Below are 25921 nucleotides of genomic sequence, written 5' to 3'. Positions count from 1 at the left end.
TCTTCCATAATAGTCGAGTCCATCAGTGCCGGGCGTAACAACTCCGTTGTTTGTGGTTTTTCGATTGAGCCGACTCTGCTCGTAGCTTGCTGTGTGAAAATAATATCCATTCACGTCATAACCAGTAAATGACTTGACCCTAACGGCACAACCATTTGCAACCTGTCTCAGCTTGTCACATATAGGCGCATTAGTTTAGGCTTTCTATTTGAACCAACAAATGAAATCGGGGCTCTCTAGTCCCGCACCCTATGAAAGAAGGGTATCATTTTCTTACAGGGTAGGTTGCCTTGATCCATGCCAAGATTGACGAAGAAATTTCCTGTACCAACGAGAAACAAGGGGGTTGGACGAAGAAACAAGGACATACGGCGAAATGAAACAAGTTCGTTCAGAACTTACCCAATGAATGGCTGCACCTCGACAAGGTTGGTCGACACATATAGCATGATACTGTGCCACTCTTCATTTTTCAATTGCTTAGTGGTCGATGCACTTGCGCTTCTGAGTTGCCATTGGAAAAGGCTGAGGTTCGATTTATTTTTGCCAGCATTGTAATGAGGGGGTGGATTATAAATGCTAGGAAGGTTCTCAGTGTAGTATTTCTCTATGAAGTTCGACACCTCCTCTAGAATATATGCCTCTGCAATGGAAGCCTCAATTTTGGCTTTATTTCTATATTTTTTGTGAAGAGTCTTCAGACATCTCTCGATTGGATAGCACCAACGGTCCTGCATGGGCCCCCCATCCGTGCCTCATACGGGAGGTGCACAATCAAATGCTGCATCGGTAAGAAGAAGCCAGGTGGAAAGTGTCGATGTTTCACCACCGATAGCCTACCATGGGGGTACCCGGGGCAGTTTGTTCGGGCTTCGGCGTATGCAGAACTCGACGGTAAACGCAAGAGACAGTCAATTTATCCTGGTTCGGGCCCTCGACCGTGATCGAGTAATAGCCCTACGTCCAGTCGGCATTATCCTTTGCATTAGATTGATTATAAAGTGTTCTCTCTCCCTAACCCCCTTCTCCAGGAACTCCGCCCTCATTTATATAGTCAGGAGGCCAGAGTCCTAGTCAGTTTACAATGAGAGTTTCTAGTAGGATTACAGAATAATACTACTACTAAGATTACATAGAAAGAATCCTAGTTAGACTAGATCTTCTCCCTTCCTTGAGGGGTATCCCATGGGTCCCGCATCGACAAGCCCCCGAGCACTTCATGGTTGAGCTTTGGAAGCCTCATCTTGTTCCTTTAGGTCTTGCCGAGTAGGAACAAGCGTCGTCCGAGTGCTTTCTTGAGCGAAACCGTGTAACACTTTGTGAGATCTTCGGGTGGTGTGTACCCCTTTTTTTGAAGAAAAAGTACTCCTATCTGGGTGTAGCCCCCGAGCCTCTTGCTATTTGGAACAAGGAGCTGGAGGGTCTTCTCTTGAAATTGCTCTGATTCTTCATCAAAAGGCTCCCGTGCATATACCCGGGTTCTTTATCAAAAAGAACTCGGATATAGCTTGGTCTGGGTTCTTTTTGTCTTGAGGACTTGAAGTGGTCTATCTTGAAGAATTCTTCTTGGTGACGTGCGTTTTTTCGAAGAAAAAAGTGCACTCACTGAGTGTAGCCCCCCGAGCCTCTTGCTATTTGGAACAAAAAGTTGGAGGGTCTTGAATCTTATGTTTTTTTAAAACTCCTGTCTTGAAGAATTCTTCTGAGTGATGTGCGCTTTTTGGAAGAAAAAGTGCACTCACTAAGTGTAGCCCCTGAGCCTCTTGCTATTAAAGAACTGAAAAACTCTTCTGAGGGTATGTAGGATCTTGTAGACATTCTCAAGGGTGTATCCAAGTAACCCACGAACTACAGTAGGCTATCCATATACCATTGCAAGTCAACACAGTTGCGCCACCGAGTACTTTCCATAATTAGCTTGTGTGCTTGATGTCTTCTTGCATGCTGCTGTATATCATGCCTCTTCCTTTGTTTCGCTTGAGTAATGAAAGTACATATAAATATGCACGTGCATCCTCATATTCGTGCTTATCTTGCTGACGCAAAATCTTCTTGTTCGACCATGATCCGATCTGAGTAAGGCAACCTAGATAATCCGTCAAAAGGCTTCGGGTGGGCAGTCCCCTCACCGGAGACCCCGTATCACCCCCACCTTAGAATTTCCAAATCACCGCAACAAGGTCGACCTTAGCTGTCGAGTAGTTGATCACCCCAACCGAGTAGTCGATCACCGCGGCCGAGTAGTCGAACGTCCTAGCGACTTGTAGAGCAGCAACTGAGTAAGACAGCGCGGGGCGTGTGTCTCACCCAACGAAGTAGTGGCCAAGTAAGGCAGCCAGCGGTGGGTGAGCTCCTTATTTGATGACGTGGTCCAGAAAATGGTTCCCTGCAAAGTAATCTTACGAAAGTATGTAATAATTGATACACAAGATATCAAGTTGGAAGTATGTCCCAGTATTATAAAATGCATATTAAATTTTTTCGCGTCTTGCTCTTACTAGGCTATGTGATTTCCCTAGGTAGGTAGCCTATTACGTTTAAACACCTCTCGCACCTTTCCGGCGAGTAGGCTTCATGGATTAAGGCCTCAGCAACCCAGGTAAATTAACAACCATTAAGAGAAGACATTATAAAATGCATATTAAATTTTTTCGCATCTTGCTCTTACTAGGCTATGTAATTTCCCTAGGTAGGTAGCCTGTTACGTTTAAACACCTCTCGCACCTTTCCGGCGAGTAGGCTTTACGGATTAAGGCCTCAGCAACCCAGGTAAATCAACTATAGTAGAGCCATGGAGGCATATGGATAATATCCAGAGATATATGATGATTAAAGAATATTTGAAAAAATATTAAACCATGACTTAGCTTGATTGACGGCCGTGTGGTAGAATCAGCGCGCGATCCTAACATTTTGCGCTCAGGAGACCCCAGTGGTTGTAGCCCCCGAGCATCAGCTTGCGAGTACTTGGACATGAGCTGTCGAGTAGTTGGTCACCGTAGCCAAAGTAGTCAGAAACTATGATGAATAGTCAGACAACTGGCTTGCTTCTGGCTCGGGATGCAGCCGGACAACTGGCTTGCCCCTGGCTCGAACAGCTTGACATAGTCATACCATGACCCGACTTCTTGAGGGAACTCTGAATGTACTTCGAGTTGTATTCTTGATAGGCCAAGGCCGCATTCCAGAGCCCTGTCAGAAAAGAACTCGAACTATTCTTGAAAGAACTCTGAATGCTTTTCGAGTTGAATTCTTGATAGGTTGATGCCGCGTTCTGGAGCTCCACCGAAAAAGAACTCGGACTATTCTCGAGAGAACTCTGAATGGTCGCATTGTGAAGTCCTAATGGAAAAGAACTCAGACCAGCGTGGAAAACGGTTGGTCGTGAAATCTGAGTCGGATCAGACATCATAAGCCGTGCGAGTTTCTCGGCGATTTGATCTGCCGTAGTTGCCGAAATAGCGAGGTCTTCATGGTGATCCGAATCTTTGAGGAGATGGCCTTGAAGCTTGCCGTTGTCGTCCGCCTCGCAGATCCATGAACCGAAGATGAAGGTTGATCCCGTCGAGAAGATCATGTTGACGAGGTCCGTCGAGCTCTCGGATGCAAATTCGCCGAAAGCCCCTACCTGGCGCGCTAGCTGTCGATGTTTCACCACCGATAGCCTACCATGGGGGTACCCGGGGCAGTTTGTTTGGGCTTCGGCGTATGCAGAACTCGACGGTAAACGCAAGAGACAGTCAATTTATCCTGGTTTGGGCCCTCGACCGTGATCGAGTAATAGCCCTACGTCCAGTCGGCGTTAGCCTTTGCATTAGATTGATTGTAAAGTGTTCTCTCTCCCTAACCCCCTTCTCTAGGAACTCCGCCCTCCTTTATATAGTTAGGAGGCTAGAGTCCTAGTCGGTTTACAATGAGAGTTCCTAGTAGGATTACAGAATAATACTACTACTAAGATTACATAGAAAGAATCCTAGTTAGACTAGATCTTCTCCCTTCCTTGAGGGGTATCCCATGGGTTCCGCATCGATAAGCCCCCGAGCACTTCATGGTTGAGCTCTGGAAGCCTCATCTTGCTCCTTCAGGTCTTGCCGAGTAGGAACAAGCGTCGTCCGAGTGCTTTCTTGAGCGAAACCGTGTAGTGCTTCGTGAGATCTTCGGGTGGTGTGTACCCCTTTTTTCTCTCTCTAGGAACCCCGCCCTTCTTTATATAGTCAGGAGGCCAGAGTCCTAGTCGGTTTACAATGAGAGTTCCTAGTAGGATTATAGAATACTACTACTACTAAGATTACATGGAAAGAATTCTAGTTAGACTAGATCTTCTCCCTTCCTTGAGGGGAATCCCATGGGTCCCGCATCGACAAGCCCCCGAGCACTTCATGGTTGAGCTCTGGAAGCCTCGGGCTTCGACGTATGCAGAACTCGACGGTAAACGCAAAAGACAGTCAATTTATCCTGGTTTGGGCCCTCGACCGTGATCGAGTAATAGCCCTACGTTCAGTCGGTGTTAGCCTTTGCGTTAGATTGATTGTAAAGTGTTCTCTCTCCCTAACCCCCTTCTCTAGGAACTCCACCCTCCTTTATATAGTCAGGAGGGCAGAGTCCTAGTCGGTTTACAATAAGAGTTCCTAGTAGGATTACAGAATAATACTACTACTAAGATTATATGGAAAGAATCCTAGTTAGACTAGATCTTCTCCCTTCCTTGAGGGGTATCCCATGGGTCCCGCATCAATAAGCCCCCGAGCACTTCATGGTTGAGCTCTGGAAGCCTCGTCTTGTTCCTTCAGGTCTTGCCAAGTAGGAACAAGCGTCGTTCGAGTGCTTTCTTGAGCGAAACCGTGTAGCGCTTCGTGAGTGTTGATGCAGGACCCACGGGATACCCCTCAAGGAAGGGAGAAGATCTAGTCTAATTATGATTCTTTCCATGTAATCTTAGTAGTAGTATTATTTTGTAATCCTACTAGGAAATCTCATTGTAAACTGACTAGGACTCTGGCCTCCTAACTATATAAAGAAGGGCGGAGTTCCTGGAGAAGGGGGTTAGGGAGAGAGAACACTTTACAATCAATCTAACGCAAAGGCTAACGCCGACTGGATGTAGGGCTATTACTCGATCACGGTCGAGGGCCCGAACCAGGATAAATCGACTGTCTCTTGCGTTTATCGTCGAGTTCTGCATACGCCGAAGCCCGAACAAACTGCCTCGGGTACCCCCGTGGCAGGCTATCGATGGTGAAACATCGATAGAAAGATCTTCTCCAACTTACAGAGCAACACGGGTGCTGCTTTTTTCAAGTCATCAATGATGGTCCGAGAGAGCTCCTTAGGACAAAGCTGGCGGAATAAGTAGCTCAACTCTGCCAGCACTTACCAGACATGCTCCAGGACATAGCCTCAAACCATCGCCTAAAGAAGCCGCTCAATCCATATGTGGTAGTCATGACTCTTCATCCCATTGACTCGTAGAGTGCCTAAGTTCACTCCCCTCTTTAGATTCGCTGCATACCCATCAGGGAACATTAGCATTTGGATCTATTCAAGTACTTCCCTCCTTTGGTCCTTTTTCAAGACGAAATCGGCCTTAGGCCTTCTCCAGGTCTTGCCACGACTAGGAGGCTGCATCTCTTGATTTGGTCTATCGCACAACGTTGCCAGGTCCACTCTAGCCTTAGGGTTGTCCTTAGACTTTTCAGTGTCCATGAGTGTTGCCCAAAGTGCCTCAGCAACATTCTTTTTAGTGTGCATTACATCAATGTTATGTGGCAGAAGAAGGTCATCGAAATAGGGGAGCCTCGTCATGCCCGAGATATGAGTCCATATATGTTGCTCACCATATCCCACAAAACCACCTTCTTCATTGGGCACAAGAGCATCTATCTAAGCATGAACCTCGGCACCAGTCATCATCCGCGGTGTAGGGTTTGTCACTTTGACACCTTTCATAAAGTTCTTGATGTCTTGTCTAAATGAATGGTCAAGAGGTAGGAATTGACGATGTCTGTTGAACGACGAATACTTGCCACCCTTCTGCAACCAAATGAACCTCACACCTTCCTTGCATATTGGGCATGGGAACTTCCTGCGAACATACCAGGCATAGAATATCCCATACGCTAGGAAGTCATGTAGGGAGTAGTGGTACCAAACGTGCATTTTGAAGGTTGTCTTTGTAGCTCGATCGTATGTCCATACCCCTTCGTCCCAAGCATAGACCAATTCATCAAACACGGGCTCCATAAACACACCCATATTACTCCCTGGGTGTCCAGGAATTATCAATGACAAGAATACATTATGTCATTGAAAGGAGACACCGGGGGGAGATTAAGGGGGATAACGAAGATGGGCCAACATGTGTATGGGGCAGCCATCATTCCATAAGGATTGAACCCATCTGTTGCCAGCACGACACGTACATTACGAGCCTCATCTGCTTTGTCACGATGTTTGTCATTAAAGTGGATCCAAGCTTCACCATCGGATGGATGTACCATCTTGTCAGGATTGTACCGTTTACCATTTTTGTGCCATGTCATCTGTTTTGCGGATTCCTCGATCATGTATAGCCATTGGATCCTCGGTAGGAATAGAAGGTACCGTAGGATTTTCACGGGGATCATAAGTTGCCTCTTCTGGCCATCATCAGAGTCTACCTCTAGGTACCTGGAGGATTTACACTTTGGACAGAACTTTGCATGCTCATGTTCTTTCCTAAATAGGACGCACCCCTTCGGACATGCATGTATCTGCTCATACGGCATCTTAAGTGCACGAAGGAGTTTCTGTGACTCGTACATGCCCTTTGGCAGAATGTGGCCCTTCGGAAGCAGGGTGCCAATCACGGCCAACATCTTATCGAAGCCTTCTTGACTCAAGTTTAACTCAGACTTCAACCCCATTAAGCGTCCAATGGCATCCAGTTGAGACACCATTGACCAATCATGAAGGGGTTTCTGTGCCGAGTCCATCATGTCATAGAATGCCTGTGCGGCTGCCTCCATCTCCTCCTTCTCACGTCCCTCATCGAACTATCCTTGGTGAAAGTCATCTAACATGTCTGCTACCCCGGCATCAGCATCAAAAGCCCCCACCCGTGGTCTCACCACCTCCTCTCTCATACGATGGGCTTCACCATGGTGGACCCATCAGGTGTAGTCCGGCGTAAATCCATTCTTCACAAGATGTTTATCCATTTCCACCTTGTTTACCCTTCTCATGTTTCCACATTTGCTGTAGGGACACAAAACTAGGCAATGTCCTTTAGCAGCCTTGCCAAATGCACTATTCAAGAAAGCATTGGTCTTGTTCATCCATTCATATTGGTGTAATCACTCTGACTTCTCCAGCCCGTGTACATCCACTGACGGTCATCCATCCTCTAACATATGTATCACCGAGTAAAGTAACCATCAATTGCATCTACATGGTGTTCCTACTGTCTAATAGGTGAGCATAGGTACTAATCCCACCCGTGGATGCGTAGATGAGGTTAGTCTCCATGCTCTACTCCTATTCAAGACAGAATTTTGGCAGCACCTCCCCGCTGTTCTCCAGATACACGTCCTGCCAAAGAAGAGTGCGTATCCGGAGAACAGCATGGAGGTGATGCCAAAACTCTATCTCGGATCGGAACAGACCATGAAAACTAACCCATCTACGCATCCACGGGCTGTCCAAAAAACGTGGACAATCCAAAATAGATACAGTCGTAGATATGCAAAGATCTGCATACCTCCAATCGTATCTCTTTCGAACGGGAGACGCCTAACTGGGTTATACGATCTACGACCATGATACGGAAAGAGGGGTTATACCTAGGGTGGCGGTGGAGTCAGGCTAGCGGGGCCATGGCGAGTCAGTGCAGTGGTGAGGCGATGCGGTGTAGGCAGACCCGCAGCGGCGAGGAAGACGATCGGGGTCGCCGAGATACTCCGGCTTGGCTACGACGGCTCTTCTCTACAAAAAAGAACAAAATACTATCTTAGTTCAAAATTTTGGCAGAACCTCCCCTACACGGTGAGGTATCCAAAACCTGCAAAAAACATACGGCATGATGGCCGACAACCACATATACATATGCATTCAATTCAACATATTATTGTCAAGTCACATTCATCCACCACCACCGCCGCCGCCGCCACTCTACTCTTCTACTACAACAACCACCACCACCACCGCCACTCTACTCTTCTACTACTACAACCACCACCACTCTACTCTTCTACTACTACCACCACCACAACCACCTACTGTACTACTACTACCACCACCACAACCACCTACTACTACTACTCTACCGAACTCTACTTCTACTAAAACATACTACCACTGCTACTCTACTACTCACCTATGGTGTTGGGGGCTGGGAGGGCGTCAGGGTTGGTCGAGGCACGCCGGGGACGAGGAGAGGATGGCCGCGGTGGTCGAGGCCGCACCGAGGACGGTCGGGGTCGCACCGAGAGGGCCGGGGCGGTGCTGCCGTGGGCCGGGGGGCGGGCCACGGGGTTGGAGCGGCGGGCATGGGGCGGTGGGCGCCGGAGGGCCACGGTGTCTGGGGCGGCTGGTGGAGGCGCGTCGGTGTGGGTGGGTCGGTGGGCGAAGGCGGTGGGGGCACGCCGGCTGGGGTGCGCCGCCGTGCGTGGGCGGCGGAGCGGCGGGGGCACGTCGGCGGGGTAGGGCAGGCGGGACGAGCGAAGGCGGTGGGGGCACGCCGGCAGGGGCGTGCCACCGTGCGCGAGCAGGGCGTGCGCGGGGCGGGGCGGGAAGGTAGACCGGTCGGCGCGGGGTGGGACGGGACGGTGGGCCTACCGGGGCGGCGCGGGGCGGGGCGGGGCGGCACGGGGCGACGCGGTGCGGGGCGGGGCGGGGCAGGACGGTGGGCCGGCCGGTGCGGGGCGGCATGGGGCGGGGCGGCGCAGCGCGGCGCGGGGTAGGGCAGGACGGCGGGCCGGCCGGCGCGGGGCGGGGCGGGACGGCGGCGTGCGTGTTTGCGTGTGTGGGAGGGAGGGAGGTAACGGTTGGCCGGTTTGAGTGTGGATGGGCCGTTTGCCGAGTGCCAGATCGGGGCACTCGGCAAACGTGTTTCCTTTTTTTGAAATCTAAACCCTAAACCGCACTGCATCGTATTTTTTAAAAAAAATACCACTTTGCCGAGTGTCGGGCGGAGAGACACTCGACAAACATTTTTTAAAAAATTTGGCACGCTCTTTGCCGAGTGTCCCCACAGACACTCGGCAAAGGGAACACTTTGTCGAGTGCCTGGCATTTGGCACTCGGCAAAGAGCATGTTTGCCGAGTGTCAAAAGATGACACTCAGCAAACCAATTTTTTTTTGTATTTTGACCTCCAAACTTTTTCTGTAGTCCTCTTACAGTACTTGATACTCCATGTCGAAATTTGGTACATTTTCCGAACTGTTTGCTATATTTAGTTAATTTATTTCATTTAATTGAATTTTTTTGGAAAATGCAAATTTGAACTGCACGTGCATCGAATAATAGAATTTAATGATTCAAAAAATGATATTCATGGTATTGAGTGTAGTGTAGGGCCATATCCAGGAACGGACCCGAAATTTCGAACATCTTGTTCACGAAACATGACCACGAACTTGCGGACGAATTGTTTTTAAATTCTATAAAATGCAAACGAAATCCGAAAATCATGAAACTTGTCGAGATGTCATGATATCGTATGTGGAGGATGTGATAAAAATTTGAAAAGGTTTGGTGCACGTTATCATGTACGATGCTTACAAACCAGGACATCTCCATGAAACTTGTCGAGATGTCATGATATCGTATGTAGAGGATGTGATAAAAATTTGAAAAGGTTTGGTGCACGTTATCACGTACGATGCTTACAAACCAGGACATCATGTCCTGGTTTGTAAGCATCGTACGTGATAACGTGCACCAAACCTTTTCAAATTTTTATCACGTCCTCCACATACGATATCATGACATCTCGACAAGTTTCATAATTTTCGGACTTCGTTTGCATTTTATAGAATTTAAAAACAATTCGTCCGCAAGTTCGTGATCATGTTTCGTGAACAAGATGTTCAAAATTTCGGGTCCGTTCCTGGATATGGCCTCACACTACACTCAATACCATGAATATCATTTTTTGAATCATTAAATTCCATTATTCGATGCACGTGCAATTCAAATTTGCATTTTTCGAAAAAAAATCAATTAAATAAAATAAATTAACTAAATATAGCAAAAGGCCATAAAATGTACCAAATTTTAACATGGAGTCTCATGTACTGTAGGAGGACTCGAGAAAATTTTTGGAGTTCAAAAGTGAGAAAAAAATAGTTTGCCGTTATTCTTTGCCGAGTGTCAGGGTCTGGCACTCGGCAAAGAAGTGGTTTGCCGAGTGCCTACCCGCTGGCACTCGACAAACCTGGACGGCAGGCGGCGGCCGTTACCTGACGCCGCTTTTAGCCGAGCGCTAGGGTTTTCCGAGTGCCTGACACTCGGCAAAAAGGGCCTTTGCCAAGTGTCTGGCTTCACTCGGCAAAGCCTTCTTTGCCGAGTGTATATCTTTGCCAAGTGCGGCACTCGGCAAAATAGCTCTTTGCCGAGTGCCCGACTTTTAACCCTCGGTAAAGAAAGCTGCACTCGGTAAAGGATCTGTTTCCCGTAGTGTAACTTGGATGGGTTGTTTCATGTGATTGATGATTATTATCCATGCATCTGTCTTTACCGTTATAACTTTGTATTGATGTTTCTTTTGTTACGGCCCACCAAAGACACAGAACATCTATCTTGGACCACACGGTGTGCCGCCATTTGGAGAAAACAAGGCAGAGAATACTTTTGTTAGAACTGGGTGTCGTTACTCGTGACAAGAACAAAGCAAGGTAAGCTTATTTCAAGGATCTTGGAACTGTGCTGAACAGCAAAAGGAAGCACCGCTGGAGACTTACATTGCCAAGATGGTGTCAACCATACCGAGGACCCCCTGGAAGTGATCTGTTTGACTTGCCGATCGTGCCTTGTCCGCAATGATACCTGTTTCCTGTCAACATCTTAACTAAGTGAAAGTCCGGAAACTTATCAGTGTACTGGAAATTGTTTCTGGTCAGCCCTCTTATCTTTTTTTTCTCTCTATAAACATCAGTCCTATAATCTCTAGCTGTAGGTATTCCTGGTCCGTGGATATGTACTATCAGATTTCTGATCCTGAACAACCATTGTTTGCTTTGAATGGAAAATTATGTTCCTCGAGCATCTCCTGTGGTTTGTATAGTTTACATTCTAGGCAACTTCTATTGAGATTAACTATTTGAAAATTGATAACCCTCAATTTGTTAAGGCGTTGCTTTGTGTATTTGTGTCCAATGATTCCTGTGGTCCTGTGGATGCCATGATCTTTGTGCCCCTTGGTGGCGGTGTAAGTAAAATTTTCCTCCACGAGAAGAGTGACCTGTGATATCGATTGCTTACAAAATGCTCCACGACTGCTTGATAGGGCGCGCAAGGCGCGCAAAAATTTCTAGTGTAGTAATGCATGGTTAGGATGCTACTTCCTTGCTTCACGAATTGGTTAATTAACTAACTACAGTACATAAGTATACAATAGATGACGATAATACATGCTGGCCTATATATAGTTCCCCAAAGAAACTACCTTTTTTGTTTTCGAAAGGCCAAATTAAGAAACTATCTTTATTAGCTCGTTGCAGCTGTTGAAATTAGATGGGAATCACCAACACGCTTCTAGAAGAAGGAAGCTATACTAGAGCAAACTTCAGAATTAAAGATAATTAACTAGGTAGCTTAGCTTTCGCGATCGCGGTCCAATCTGTGAGGGGATTGAAGGACGATGACATGTGGCAGACGTACAGACCAAACGACCCACCCAACCCTGAAAAAGATAGCAGCGTACGTGCAGCAGCTAGCTAGTCATAGAATCAGGGGAGGAGCGGCATCGTCGTCATCCATGGGATGATGGGAGCTTGACAACAGACACTCGGCGGCCTGCTGCGCGCGGGGACATGCATGCCCATCAACGTTGGTAACATAGTGGCCGACATGCTGGTGGCATGCGAATGATTGAATATTAGAGCCGAGCTTAATGATCAGGTAAGTATTCAGTAGTGGCCTCTGGGCTCTGGCATAAGTTTTGCTTCGACCCCAAGCCGTACGTGTCGCGTCGACCGCGTATCGTGGACGACACGAGAGGCAAGAAGGCGTACACGCGGCGGCCGGCGTTGGTTCAAGCTCGCTCCAGTTAAGCCGTCGTCGTCGCTGTGTTATTGCTTTCTGCAGCTGCAGATACCGCGCCTCTCATACTTCAGCCCTATCATCCGACGTCGTCCGTCCGTACGCATTCACCTAATTAATCATCGATCACTTGCAGCAGCCCTGCTGCTGCTGATGTGCATTCTTCACCGCGCACCATCCAGCAGACAAAAGATACTTATATAGAGAGCTAAGAGAGGCATAGAGTCGAGAGAGGTTGCTATATAGTGCCGTAAGCTTTTGGATATCGGACATCCAGTGCCTCCCGATTAAAGAGCCCTTTTCTTTGCTCAAAGTACCTAGGTTTACTGTGCACGCGGCAGAGATTTCCGTGCATGCATATGCATGCAGATCAATTAGGTTTTTTTTTCCTTATTATTTTTTAAATCTATGTGAATACAGCATGCAAGGGGCTCCGGTGCACCCACCTCTGATCTGCTGCCGTGTGCACAAACAAAATAATCAAACCTCTGTGTCGGGTACCTTAGAACGGGGTACCCCAAGCAAACATCAAACGGGTCGCTGAAACCACGTCTAAAAAATAAAGCTAAGAAGGTAAGCCGTGGGTCCCTCACCTGCCACGACCGAGCCCACTGGGCCCTCCTCCACCTCGCCTCGAGCCTCGAGCAGGAGGTCTCGGCATCCTGGAACAAACTCCGCCTCGCGCGAGGCTAGCCAGGGTAGGCCTCGGCAGGGGGCGCCGAGCCTCGGCCGGGGGCGCCGTCTCCGTCTCGCCCGAGGCTCTCCAGGGAAGGCCTCGGCAGGGGTACGTTCACCGTATCGCGCGAGGCGTCTCGCGCGAGGCCTTGGCAAGGAGCCCGATCTCCGTCTCGCACGAGGCCCCAGCCGCCGTGTCGCTCGAGGCCGGGTCCGTCTCGCGCGAGGCCCCAGCCGCCGTGTCGCTCGAGGCCGGGTCGCCCGCAGCCCGTCACCCCCCGCCTCGACCGACCCTCCAGACAACGTGTCATGTCCCATTAATGCTTCAACCACTCCCGCAATCTCAGCCGGACGACGGCTCAACGCCACAGAATGGCCGACGCGACCCAAGGTCGCATCAGCGCCATGCCGGCCGGGACAGGGTACGGCGGGGATTACCGGCCACTGTGTCCTAACGCTGTATCCACGATCAGCGCCATACCAGCTAGGACAGGGTACGGTGGGAATTACCGGCCACTGTGTCCTAGCACTGTACCCACGATCAGCCGCCCACTCGAAGCCTCGGCACTGTACACCAAGGTCTCGGCTATCTTGGGGTTCGTGCCTGCCGAGACCCCTCCACCATGGTGCAGCCTCGACACCGACCAAGTCTCGGCCTCGCGCGCAGTCCGTCCACAGTGGCTTGCACGTCCACCACCGCACCCACTCCGAGGCAGGTCCCGGGGCTCCCACGACGCACATGATCTGATGGGACGGCCACGCCGCCCCAGTGCTTCAAGGACGGACCACTCCGACGGCCACACCACTACAGGAACAGGCTACAGGGCCAGGACACGCCGCCTCTGCTCACACGGCGCCGTATAGTTAGCTCATTGTACCGTCCTAGTCCCTCCCTTAGGCTATAAAAGGAGAGGACTTGGGCTGTTTTAGGGGAGGAGAACACCTGGGTAGACACACACACACACGCACACTCCTGCCACCTGAGAGCAACGTCTCAAGCGGCCCGCACGACACCCTGCCGAGACCTGGGACCAGCTCCCTCTCTCCTTTAGCTTGTAACCCCCTACTACGAGCACCTCGGTGCAAGGAATACAAGATCGAATCTCTCGGACTGGACGTAGGGCCTCGATTGCCTGAACCAGTATAAACCTTGTGTCTCTTTGCATCACCATCCGGAATCGGGAGCACGCAGAACAAATTCACTAGGTTGGTTGAGGACCCCCCGGGTCCAAAACACCGACAGTTGGCGCGCCAGGTAGGGGCCGCTGCGTGTCGGTTTCGTCATCCCAGCAGGTTCCGGATGGCAGACCCCATACGACCATTGCGTCTCGACACCGTGGTTTGGTTCGGGAGCCTAGAGTTCATGTCTCTAGGGCATGAGTACGACATAGTGCTCCTCACTCCTCGAGCCCCACTGTCCGACGATGAAGTTATGCCCCGGCAGCCCAGGCGCAGGCGGCGTCCGGGCGGCTGCTCTCGCCGCGCTCGCCAAGCACGGCACGAAGCAAGGCCACCCCGACGCTACGCGAATCCAGGGCGACACGCCACCCCCCACCGATATCCTACGACCAGCTGTTGGCACAGGGTCCCTGGCTGGGGACCTGTCTAGCCTGAGCTTGGACAAAGGAAAGTTGCCTAGTGGCACGCGGCGATGCCCAGTCGTCACGCTCCGCTCCACCACTCCCTGAAGAGCCGACCCCGGCGGGGCAGAATCTGGCGACTGGCACCGTCCCCATACCCCTTTGGGTTGAGAAATGCCGCCGCCTCTTACGCCTACGCTTACACTGCCGCTCACGAGCATCCCTCGGAACGCCGCCAGCGCTTCGCTCTCGACCTGAGCACCCACTCCGACTCCTCGGACGAGGACGAGGCATGGCCCGGGGTGGATTTCTCCAGACTCCATGACCCTGGGGCTTTGCGCTAGTTCTTGGCCGCAAGCGACTACTGCTTCGGCTACTCCGACTCCGACGACGAAGGCACCTACGACCCCACTCGCGAGTGTTTTCACGTCGGGCTCGGGATGCCGAGGGCGGACGAAGAGGACGAGGGGGCAGGTAGCCGTTCCCCGCTCCACCCCGGCGCGGGCGTCGCTACACCTCCACGCGCCGTCCTGCCGGCCGCACGAAATGAGAACGTCGCTCTTGCGCGACCCAGCGCCTAGACCTAGAACAGCTCCGTGAGCTCCAGGCCAAGGTCGAGCAAGACCGACTCCTTCTGCAGCAGCTTCGAGACTCTCTCGAACAGGAACAGCGAGGTCACGGCGAAGGCGGGGGAGCCCGACGAAGGGCCCTCGACGTGCATAACCGCATCCGTAACGACGAAGGGAGTGAGCCACCCCCGGTCTTCAATCGCGCTAGCCAGAACGTCGCGGCTGCGGCAATGCTGGTTCGCGCAATGCCCGAGCCTTCTACCACGGAGGGGCGGCGGGTCCGCGGCGAGCTCCGAGATCTCCTAGAGACTGCCGCGGTTCAGCAGGCCGAGAGTTCCTACCTCCCGACGGCACGGGGGCGTCTCGAACCTGCCCTGCGGCACCGCCTCGGCAGGATAGGGAAGCCTTGGCTCATCCCGAACCTGCTCGAGCACCGATAGCCCATAGGGTCCCCGTGCTTCTTGACCGCCTCGACAATCGACACGAGGCTGCAGGGAGACCACGAGGTGGTCGGCCGACGACGACGCCACGACAGTGAGGGGCCCGCCCGAGGCTACCATGTACACCGAGGTGGCCGCTATGACAGCGAGGAAGACCGCAGTCCTTCTCCTGAGCTCCTGGCCCTCGAGTCTTTAGCAGAGCTATCCGTGTCGCCCAGTTCCCGGCCCGTTTTAGGCAACCAGCCAACCTCGCGAAATACAGCGGAGAGACCAACCCCGAACTCTGGCTTGCCGACTACCGCCTGGCCTGCCAGCTAGGTGGCGCAGGATGATGACCTGCTCATCATCCGTAACCTACCCTTGCTCTTGTCAGACTCGGCGCGAGCCTGGCTCGAGCACCTCCCTCCCTCACAAATCCACGACTGGCGCGACTTGGTTAGGGTCTTCGTTGGGAATTTCCAGGGCACATACGTACGTCCCGGAAACTCCTGGGACCTTAAGAGTTGCCGCCAGAAACCAGGCGAGTCTCTCCGAGATTTCATCCGGCGCTTCTCCAAGCAGTGCACCGAGCTGCCCAGCGTCGGTGACTCGGAGATCGTCCAGGCTTTCCTCTCTGGCACCACCTGCCGAGACCTGGTGTGGGAGCTAGGTCGGAACGTGCCACGCACCGCTGCTGCGCTCCTCGACATCGCCACCAACTTCGCCTCGGGCGAGGAGGCCGTCGGTGCCATCTTCCCCGACAGCGACGCCAAGGGAAAACGGAGGGACGAGGCCCCCGACGCCTCGGCCTCCCACCTCCCTAAGAAAAAGAAAAAGGGGCGCCTAGGGAAGCAGGAGGTCATGGAGGCTGATCTGGTCGGGGCCATAGAACGCAAGGAATCCCCGAGGCCCCAAAGGCCCTAGGCCTTTCGACGACATGCTCAAGAAACCATGCCCTTATCACCAAGGCCCGGTCAAGCACGCCCTCGAGGATTGCTCCATGCTGCGACGTTACTACGCCAGGCTCGGGCTCCCCGACGAACGACGCCAAGCAGAAGGGCGCTGGCGACCGGGACGTGAGGACAAGGACGACGGGTTCCCCGAGGTACGCAACGCCTTCATGATCTTCGGCGGACCCTCGGCATGCCTTACGGCACGGCAGCGCAAGAGGGAACGCCGAGAAGTCTTCTCGGTCAAGGTAGCCACCCCCAGTACCTTGACTGGTCTCGATAGGCGATCACCTTCGATCGAGATGACCACCCTGACCGTGTTCCGAATCCCGGGCAGTACCCGCTGGTTGTCGACCCGATCATCGGCAACACCCGACTCTCCAAGGTGTTGATGGACGGAGGCAGCGGCCTCAACATCCTCTACGCCAACACCCTGGAGCTCTTGGAAATCGACCGGTCGAGGCTCCGAGGCGACGTCACACCCTTCCACGGCATCGTGCCAGGGAAGCGCACGCGACCCCTTGGGCGCATCGACCTTCCTGTCTGCTTCGGCACCCCCTCCAACTACCGCAAGGAAGTCCTCACCTTTGAGGTGGTCGGGTTCGGGGGAGCCTACCACGCCATTCTAGGGCGGCCGTGCTACGCCAAGTTCATAGCAGTGCCCAACTATACCTACCTCAAGCTCAAGATGCCAGGCCCTAGCGGTGTCATCACGATTGAGTCCATGTATGAACATGCATACGACTACGACATTGAATGCATCGAGTACGCCGAGACTCTTGCGGAGGCCGAGACCCTCATCGCCCACCTCGACCAACTCAGTGGCGAGGTGCCTAACTCCAAGCGTCGCGCGGGGGCGTTCGAGCCCGCGGAGACCATCAAACTCAACCCGATCGACCCCGCCTGCCCCGACGACCGGGCACTGAGGATCAGCGCCACCCTCGACATCAAATAGGAAGTCGTGCTCGTCGACTTCCTCCGTGCGAATGCCGACATATTCGCATGGATTCTCTCGGACATGCCGGGCATACCGAGGGAAGTCGCCGAGCACGCCTTGGACGTCCGAGCCGGCTCCAGACCAGTAAGGCAACACCTGTGCCGCTTCGACGAGGAAAAGCGCAGGGCCATCGGTGAGGAGGTGCAGAAACTACTGGCGGCCGGGTTCATCAAGGAGTATCCCACCCGGAGTGGTTGGCTAACCCCGTGTTAGTTAGGAAGAAAAGTGGGAAATGGAGGATGTGTGTAGACTATACCGGTTTGAACAAAGCCTGTCCAAAAGTCCCCTTCCCATTACCCCAAATCGATCAGATCGTTGACTCCACTGCGGGATGCGAAACCCTGTGTTTCCTTGATGCGTATTCTGGTTACCATCAAATCAAGATGAAAGAGTCCGACCAGCTCATGACTTCTTTCATCACACCATTCGGCATGTACTGCTACGTGACGATGCCCTTCGGCCTCAGAAACGCCGGTGCCACGTACCAGCGGTGCATGACCCAGGTCTTTGGCGACAACATTGGGCGAACCGTCGAGGCCTACGTAGACGACATCGTGGTCAAGACCAGAAAGGCCGAGGGTCTCGTCGACGATTTGACAATAACCTTCAAATGCCTTAGAGAGAAGGGCATCAAGCTCAATCCCGAGAAGTGTGTGTTCGGGGTTCCCCGAGGCATGCTCTTGGGATTCATAGTCTCGGAACACGGCATCGAAGCCAACCCAGAGAAGGTCTCGGCCATAACCGGCATGAGACCAATCAGGGACCTCAAGGGAGTACAGAGGGTCATGGGATGCCTTGCGGCCCTTGAGCCGATTCATCTCGCGCCTCGGCGAAAAAGGTTTGCCTCTGTACCGACTCTTGAGAAAATCGAGCGTTTTTCCTGGACTCCCGAGGCCGAAGAAGCCCTCAACAGACTCAAAGCACAGCTCGCGAATCCTCCCGTCCTGATACCCCCGGCCATGGACGAGACCCTCTTGCTCTACGTCGCCGCAACGACCCAAGTGGTCAGCGCCGCCGTAGTGGTAGAGAGGCAGGACGAGGGGCACACTCTGCCCACCCAACGACCTGTTTATTTCATCAGCGAGGTGCTCTCCGAGACCAAAGCACGCTACCCCCACGTCCAGAAGCTGGTCTACGCCGTGGTCCTGGCCCGGTGCAAACTGCGTCACTACTTCGAGTCGCACCCAGTGACTGTAGTAACATCTTTCCCCCTGGGCGAAATAGTTCATAACCGGGAGGCCTCGGGCAGGATAGCCAAATGGGCTGTCGAGCTTATGGGGGAAACCTTGACCTTTGCGCCTCGAAAGGCGATCAAGTCTCAGGTCTTGGCCGATTTCGTGGCTGAATGGACAGATACCCAACTGCCACCCACTCAAATTCAGACGGAATACTGGACCCTATACTTCGATGGATCCCTGATGAAGACCGGGGCAGGCGCGGGTCTGCTCTTCATTTCGCCCCTCGGAGTACACATGCGCTACATGGTGCGGCTCCACTTCGCCGTCCTCCAACAACGTGGCCGAATACGAGGCCCTCATCAACGGCTTACAAGTCGCCATCGAACTTGGGGCGCGACGCCTCGACGTCCGAGGCGACTCTCGGCTCGTCATAGATCAAGTGATGAAGGAGTCAAACTACCTCGACCCCAAAATGGAGGCTTACTGCAAGCTGGTACGATGCCTAGAAGACAAGTTCGACGGTCTCGAGCTAAATCACGTCGTGCGGAAGTACAACGAGGCCACCGACGAGCTGGCAAAGATGGCCTCAGCACGGGTCCCGGTCCCCCCGAACATCTTCGCCAGAGACCTCCACAAACCTTCCATTGGATACACCTCGGCAACAGAGGAGGGCCCACCTGTGGAACTCGCGGTGAAGCTCGACGCCCTCTCTGCTGTCGAGACTCCCTCGACCAAGCACGAGGTCATGGAAGTCAACGCCGAGCCTCCACGGACTGATCAGGACGTGGATTGGCGAGTCCCGTTCCTCGATTGGCTCGATAGGGGGGAGCTTCCTGATGACAGAACCGAGGCACGACGGCTTGCGTGGCGAGCCAAGACCTACGCCCTCTACAACAGCGAATTGTACAGGCGAAGTCCCTCAGGTGTCCTCCAACGGTGTATCAGCTCCGAAGCGGGCCAAGCCCTGCTTTGGGACTTACACGTGGGCGCCTGCGGGCACCATGCGGCGCCTCGGACGCTCGTAGGGAACGCTTTTCGCTAAGGGTTCTACTGGCCGACGGCAGTCGCTGACGCTACCAAGCTGGTACGCTCCTGCGAAGGATGCCAGTACTATGCCCGGCAAACACACCTCCCGGCCCTGGCCGTGCAAACCATCCCCATCACGTGGCCATTCGCCGTGTGGGGTCTCGACATGGTCGGGCCTCTGCAAAAGGCCCCCGGGGGCTTTACCCATCTATTGGTATCAATCGACAAGTTCTCCAAATGGATCGAGGCTCGTCCGATCAATCGAATCAAATTCGAGCAGGCGGTGATGTTCTTCACTGACATCATCCACAGGTTTAGGGTCCCCAACACCATCATCACCGACAACGGGACGCAGTTCACCGACAAAAGGTTCCTGACATTTTGCCACGACCACCACATTCGTGTGGCCTGGTCGGCCGTAGGACACCCAAGGACCAACAGCCAAGTAGAGCGTGCCAACGGCATGATCCTACAAGGCCTCAAGCCAAGGATTCACAACCGATTGAAAAAGTTTGGCAAAAAATGGCTCGCCGAGCTCCCGTCGGTCATCTGGAGCCTGAGGAACACCTCAAGCCGAGCCACGGGATTCACGCCTTTCTTCCTAGTCTATGGGGCCGAGGCCATCCTCCCCACCGACTTGGAATATGGTTCCCCGAGGCTGCAAGCCTATAATGAACAAAGTAACCGCACCACCCGAGAGGATGCCCTTAATCAACTGGAGGAAGCCCGAGACGTCGCGCTACTACACTCGGCCAAATACCAGCAGAGCCTGCGGCGCTATCAGGCCCGACGCATCCGAGGCCGAGACTTGAAGGTAGGCGACCTGGTGTTGAGGCTAGCACAGAGCAACAAGGGTCGCCACAAGCTGACCCCGCCATGGGAAGGACCATACATCATTGCCCGAGTGCTGAAGCCCAGGACCTACAAACTGGCCAACGAGAAGGGCGAAGTCTTCACCAACACTTGGAACATAGAACAGCTACGTCGCTTTTATCCCTAAGTTTCCGAGCATTGTATATATCGTTTCTCGAAGTACAATTAAAAAGCAGTTCCTTAGTTCGTCCTAACTTTTCGAGAAACCCCCCGAGCTCATTAGTAGGCCTCGGCAATACAGTAACACGGCAAGGGAAACTCGGTTCTGCCTCGGCAGAACCAAGCCTCCCTTGGGGGCTAGATATGGGACCCCTCCCTAGGCGTCCCCTAGGTCCCATGCACCATTCTTCAGTTGTTTTTCGCAAAAAATCCTACGCCAAGTCCCTAGCAGGCTCTGACGAATTAGTTGTAAAAACCCCTCGGACCAAGGTCTGTTTCCTAAGCAAGAGGCCTGGTAGAGTCGCGAGACGGCCTACGCCTCCAGGGCTACGGCACTCCCTCACTACCTCTCGCTCAAGGGACGGCTTAGGCCCCAAGGGGGTGTTTTGCAAACGAAATCCGATCAGGAGCGACTAGAGGGCAGAGGCTCAGGAAACATAAGAAAAACAACTAGGAAACACAAGTACTTCAAAAGTAAAGGCCTCGACGGCCACAAGCGTTACTAATACAAAAAATAACCCCTATTCTATTTTTACATAGCCCCCGGGGTCCTAGATCAAGGCTCAGGGCCTTCAGCACCGGCAGATGGTAGGGGAGGAACCACCTCCTCTTCGAAGAGCGTCGCCAGCGCCAGTGCCAGGGCCTTCCGCCGCCTCCATCAGCTTCGCCACCACCGCGTCGGCCTCCTCGTCATCATCAGGCAGAACATAGCCATCACTGATGGCCGGGAGGTCGACGCCAAGGTAGTGAGAGGAGATGACGGCCAGCGCCCGCTTGACACCCGTGTGTAGTGCCCCTCGGAGCCGCTCGCGCATCTGGCTGCTCAGCGCAATCAAGCGGCTCCCAAGGGAGCTGCCTGACTGAAACCCCCTCGACCTCCAAGCCTCGTAGGCAGAAAGAGCAGCACGCTTTAGCGCCTCGTGCTCCCCGATCTCGGTCTCGAGCACCGTCTGCACCGCGCTGGAAGCCTCAGCGGCCCGAATGATCTCCGCCTCCGACTCTGCACCGCGGAAAATGGAATGAAGACGAGCGAGAGAAAGGACAACCTAAGCTAGGGACGGAAGCCCACAGAACTCACCCTTGGCCTTCTGCTCCCAGCGATGGGTCTCGGCTTGACAGGCCTCGGCCTTCTCCTTCAACCGATGGGCCTCGAACCTAGAGGCCTCTGCCGCCCTAGAAGCTTCACTTCCCAGCTCTGCGTCATACAAGGAAGTCAGGGAGCAAACATAAGGAAAAGGAAACAAAACAAGGGGACTGGAACTCACCCTCGACCGTCCCCTTCAAAACCACAGCCTCGATTTGCGAGGCCTCAATCGCAGCGAGGGCCTCGTTCAGAGAGCCTTTGGTCAGCCGGTGCGCACTCTCCTCTGCCCCCAACTGCCCGGCGAGGGTCTTGCCCGAGGCCGTCGCCTCTTCGGCCCGGGACCTGAAGGCATCCCGATCGCTGGCCGCGCGGGTAAGCTCCTCCTCCAGCTCCTTGACCCGCACCGCCAAAGGGGCGAGCTGCGCCTGGACCGCGGCCGCCTCGACCTTCGCATCGGCACAGCGAAGGCGGAGGTCCTCCACCTCCGCACTTCACGCCGACAGAAGCTCGTTAGCGCCGGCAAGAAGGCCCTTCTGCCGGTGAAGCTGGTCCCAGACGCCCCTCTCCCGCCGGAGAAAGACCGACTTCCCAAGCGACTGGGTCTCGAGCTCCTGAGGAAGCAGAGCGAGGGTCATTGGTCGCAACAAAATCAGGAAAGTAAACGTCGCGCGAGAAAGGAAAACACGAACCTGGACGACTCCGGGCAGTTCATCGGCCACCACGGACAGCGCCGTCCGTAGCGACCGCTCCGGCAGCTGGCGGTACTGCTCGAAGGTGTTCCAGCGCCCGCCCTCGGCCGCGTCCTCAAGGGCGAACAGAGGCCCCCCCTCAGGGTCGTCCCGGCTCCGCCACAATACCCACGGGTGATCCCACCCGCGAGGCTCGGGCCGGACCCGCACGAGGGCCGAGCTTCCCTCGTCCAAGAGCGGCGCTGGCTGCTCCACGGCATCGGTCTCCGCGGCGTCGACCACCTCCCGCGCCCGGGAAGTATCGTCGGAGGAGATCGGATAGACCAACGGCGGGCCCTGAACCAAGGGCACCACCGAGGCAGCCGCCGCCTGCATCTCCGCCTCCTGCACAGACGGCCTCGCCGCCATCACGACGGTCTTGGTGACCTCGGGGGCTCCGGCCTCTGCAATTACGGCCTCGACGGTCTCGGGGGCTCTGGCCTCCGCCATCGTGGCCTCGGCAGACGTAGAGACACCGACCGCAGCCACCGCGGTCTCGGCGGTCGTAGGCGCCGTAGCCTCCGTCGCCTCAGCCTCGGAAACCCCAGGGGCCTCGGCAACAAAGGGCACGCCGGCCCCATCCGACTCGCGAGCCTCGCCCCCACGAGGCGGAGGCGCTCCCTCCCTCATCTGTGTAGGGGCCGCCTCGGCAGCCCCTCCTTGGGCGGGCGGCCCCTTTGGGTCGACCCTCGCCGACGCTGCGCCGTGTTGGATAGCGGCTTGTGCCTCCGCCACCCAGCGTGCGGAGGAGCCGGGGCCCGCCTTAAGCGCCTTAAGGGGTGCCAAGGGGAGGTCGTCCGTAGGCCGCTTCCAACTAAGGAAAATTAACCTACAGGGTCAGCGCAAAACTAAAAAAGCGACTGAAAAACACCATGACCCTGCCAAGAATACACTTGCCTTGATCGGGGCGGCCCCGCTTCGCCACGGCAAACCTCATCCGCAGCGGTGGAGGCGGCGGCGGAGGCGTCGCCTCCGTATCCATCGACGCCGGTCGGTCTTCAGTGGACCCCGGCGCCCCTTCGATCCCCTGCAGGGGCGGCGGCGTCGCCTCCGCCGCCACCCGCTCCACCACGGCCGCCGAGCCTACTGGGCTGACGGCGCGTTTGCCTAACGCCCGAGCCTCGGGCGTGTCGGCCTCGGCCCTGGAGCGGGCAACCGCCGGCCCTGGGTCCGCTTCTCCTCCCCTTCCTGGGTGTGCCGGGCTGCTTACCGACACCCCGGGCGCCACCTCCACGACATCAGGAAGGTGGTCCAGGGGACCTCGCCCTCTCTCGACTTTGTCATCCCCGTTCGAGGCCTCCGTCGACAACGACGTCGACGGGGATTCCTCCAGCGGAAGACCGTCCTTCCGTTGTTGACGGCGGCGCTTATCTAGCTCCTCGCGCGCAAGGATGTGCTTCGTGCGCTTCGCCGCCTTGGCGTCCTTTCGCCTCTTCTGCGCATCGGCGTGAGCGCGGTTGACCGCCCGCCGGCCCGCGTCCTTGGGAACGGGCGGTGGAGAGGAGCGCACGTCCCTCATCCCCTAAAGGAACGACAAACGCACATAAGGGAACAAGGGGTAAGGGGAGACTGAGGAGGTTCAGAGGCTACAGCGGCGCACGACTTACCAGCGAAAGGAACCCCCACGATGGCCGCATCGCGATAGAGGTCAGGTTGCCGCCCCTCAGCTTCGCCTCTACCGTCTCCCCCACCCGACGAAGAATCTCCTCCTCGGAAAGGGCGGAGGAGGACATCCAGGTGCCCTCAATGGGCTCACCCGGCTTCATCTCGAACAGCCGCTGCCGCCGAGCCATCAGCGGCAGCACCCTCCGGCGGTGGAACGCGGCCACGACCACAGCCACGGTGAGGCCGTGGCCCCGCAGCCTCGCCAGCCCCTCTAGGAGCGGCTCCAGCTTGGGCTGGTCGACCTTCGGGACGCCCCACTTCCACTTCTCCGGGCAACTCCCCACAATTCGCCCGGTGTAGGGAGGAAGCCCTCCGTCATTGTTACGAAGGTAAAACCAACTCGTGTACCACCGGCGGTTGGAGGACGCGAGTTGGGCCGGGATGTAGAGGTGCAGGCGGTCCTGACGCACTTGGAGAGTGCAGCCTCCGGCCCTCGCCGCCTTCCTCTTACCCGACGTGCCCGTCGGCTTTGTAGTATGCCCCGCCCAGAACAGATGGAGCCACAACTCCCAATGGGGGGCGATCCCTAAATACCCCTCACTGACGGCAACAAAGATGGCCGCCTGAGCGATGGAGTTGGGATTAAAATTGTGGAGCTCCACGCCGTAGTAGTGCGTGAGCGCCCGCATGAACCGGTCCGCCAGGACACCGAGGCCACGCTCGTGGAAGGAGATGAAGCTTACGACGTAGCCGTCGTGAGGCCTCGGCTCCGGCTCGCCGTACGGAGCAATCCACTCTGGCCTAGTGGAGTTAGTCACCGGGCGGAGGAGCCCCACCATCGACAAGCGACTGGAGCATCTCCTCGGTGACGTCCGACGGATCCTAGGGGTCCGCCTCGACAACAACGATGTCACCGGCCATGGGTGCGATGGAGGAATCAGGTGCGGCGGTGAGTCTTTTCTCTCCCTCCCACGCTCTCGCTTTTTTCTCGCTTCGTCCCTAGGCTCGCTCTTCCTCCTCTCCTTCTCGGCACTCGCTGCTCTAGCGACGGCTCGGCGGGGGGCGGCGCTAATGCAGCCAAGGTAAGACGAGGAGGGGCAAAACTCCCCAGGTATTTATGCAGGGAGGAGGCGAAACGAGCGGGCGATGAAATTGGGGAAATTTCCCTCCAATCCGGCGTGGTTAACCATGAGCCGATTTCACCGGCCCACGCACCCACGTCTCCCGCATTAAATGCGAGGACGGTTACGTCCCATCCACCACGCCACGCTCGGCCACTACGGCAGCAGGTGTCGTTTGACTCCCAATGAAACTGCCTCAAAAGGCGCGCCGCCCGTACCAAGCCAATAGGGAAGATATTCCCTGCGGCCTATTCCTTTCGCATGAAGGAATTCGGCTCTGAACCTATTACGATCCAGGGTTCAAAGGCTGGGCCCCAAAGGGTTTCGACAGCCGCCCCAGGATAACAGAGTCAGGGACGACCGCGGGCGAGCCCATACAGGGCCGAGACCCAAGCAAGCGAAACGCTTGGGACGCCCAAAGTTGTGTCCAGACCGGAGGAAAAGTCTCCGAATGGGATCCCACCGTAGGGAGGCATCGAGCCACCGAGGCCTAGCGAACGGCCTTGGCACCCACTAGAGACATCCTCTGGTACTCTTGGAGTGTGTCTGGACCACTAGCCATCCCCTAGCGAATGGGGTACGGGCCTCCACTCGACTACCCGAAAACAGCTCACCGGAAGTGCCACCGCTCTCCATCGAGGGTAGCAAGGCACATTCCACCACCTTCCGAGCGAAAAGGAAGCGCAGGGTCGCACAAAAGTCAGGGGAACCCCCGACG

At 54.9% G+C, this 25921-nt stretch overlaps 1 protein-coding gene across 1 annotated transcript; it reads left to right on the top strand.

The window, feature by feature from the left end:
• Positions 1–8522: 8522 nt before the first annotated feature.
• Positions 8523–8936, top strand: LOC136533348 (uncharacterized). The gene has a single exon (XM_066525909.1). It carries the CDS (start codon positions 8523–8525, stop codon positions 8934–8936), a length of 414 nt encoding a protein of 137 aa, XP_066382006.1.
• Positions 8937–25921: the final 16985 nt, after the last annotated feature.

The sequence above is a fragment of the Miscanthus floridulus genome, unplaced genomic scaffold, assembly GCF_019320115.1.
Source record: "Miscanthus floridulus cultivar M001 unplaced genomic scaffold, ASM1932011v1 fs_863_5_6, whole genome shotgun sequence".
Taxonomy (NCBI): domain Eukaryota; kingdom Viridiplantae; phylum Streptophyta; class Magnoliopsida; order Poales; family Poaceae; genus Miscanthus; species Miscanthus floridulus.
The sequence above is the reverse complement of the archived record's forward strand: the minus strand, read 5'-3'. Positions and strand labels throughout refer to the sequence as shown.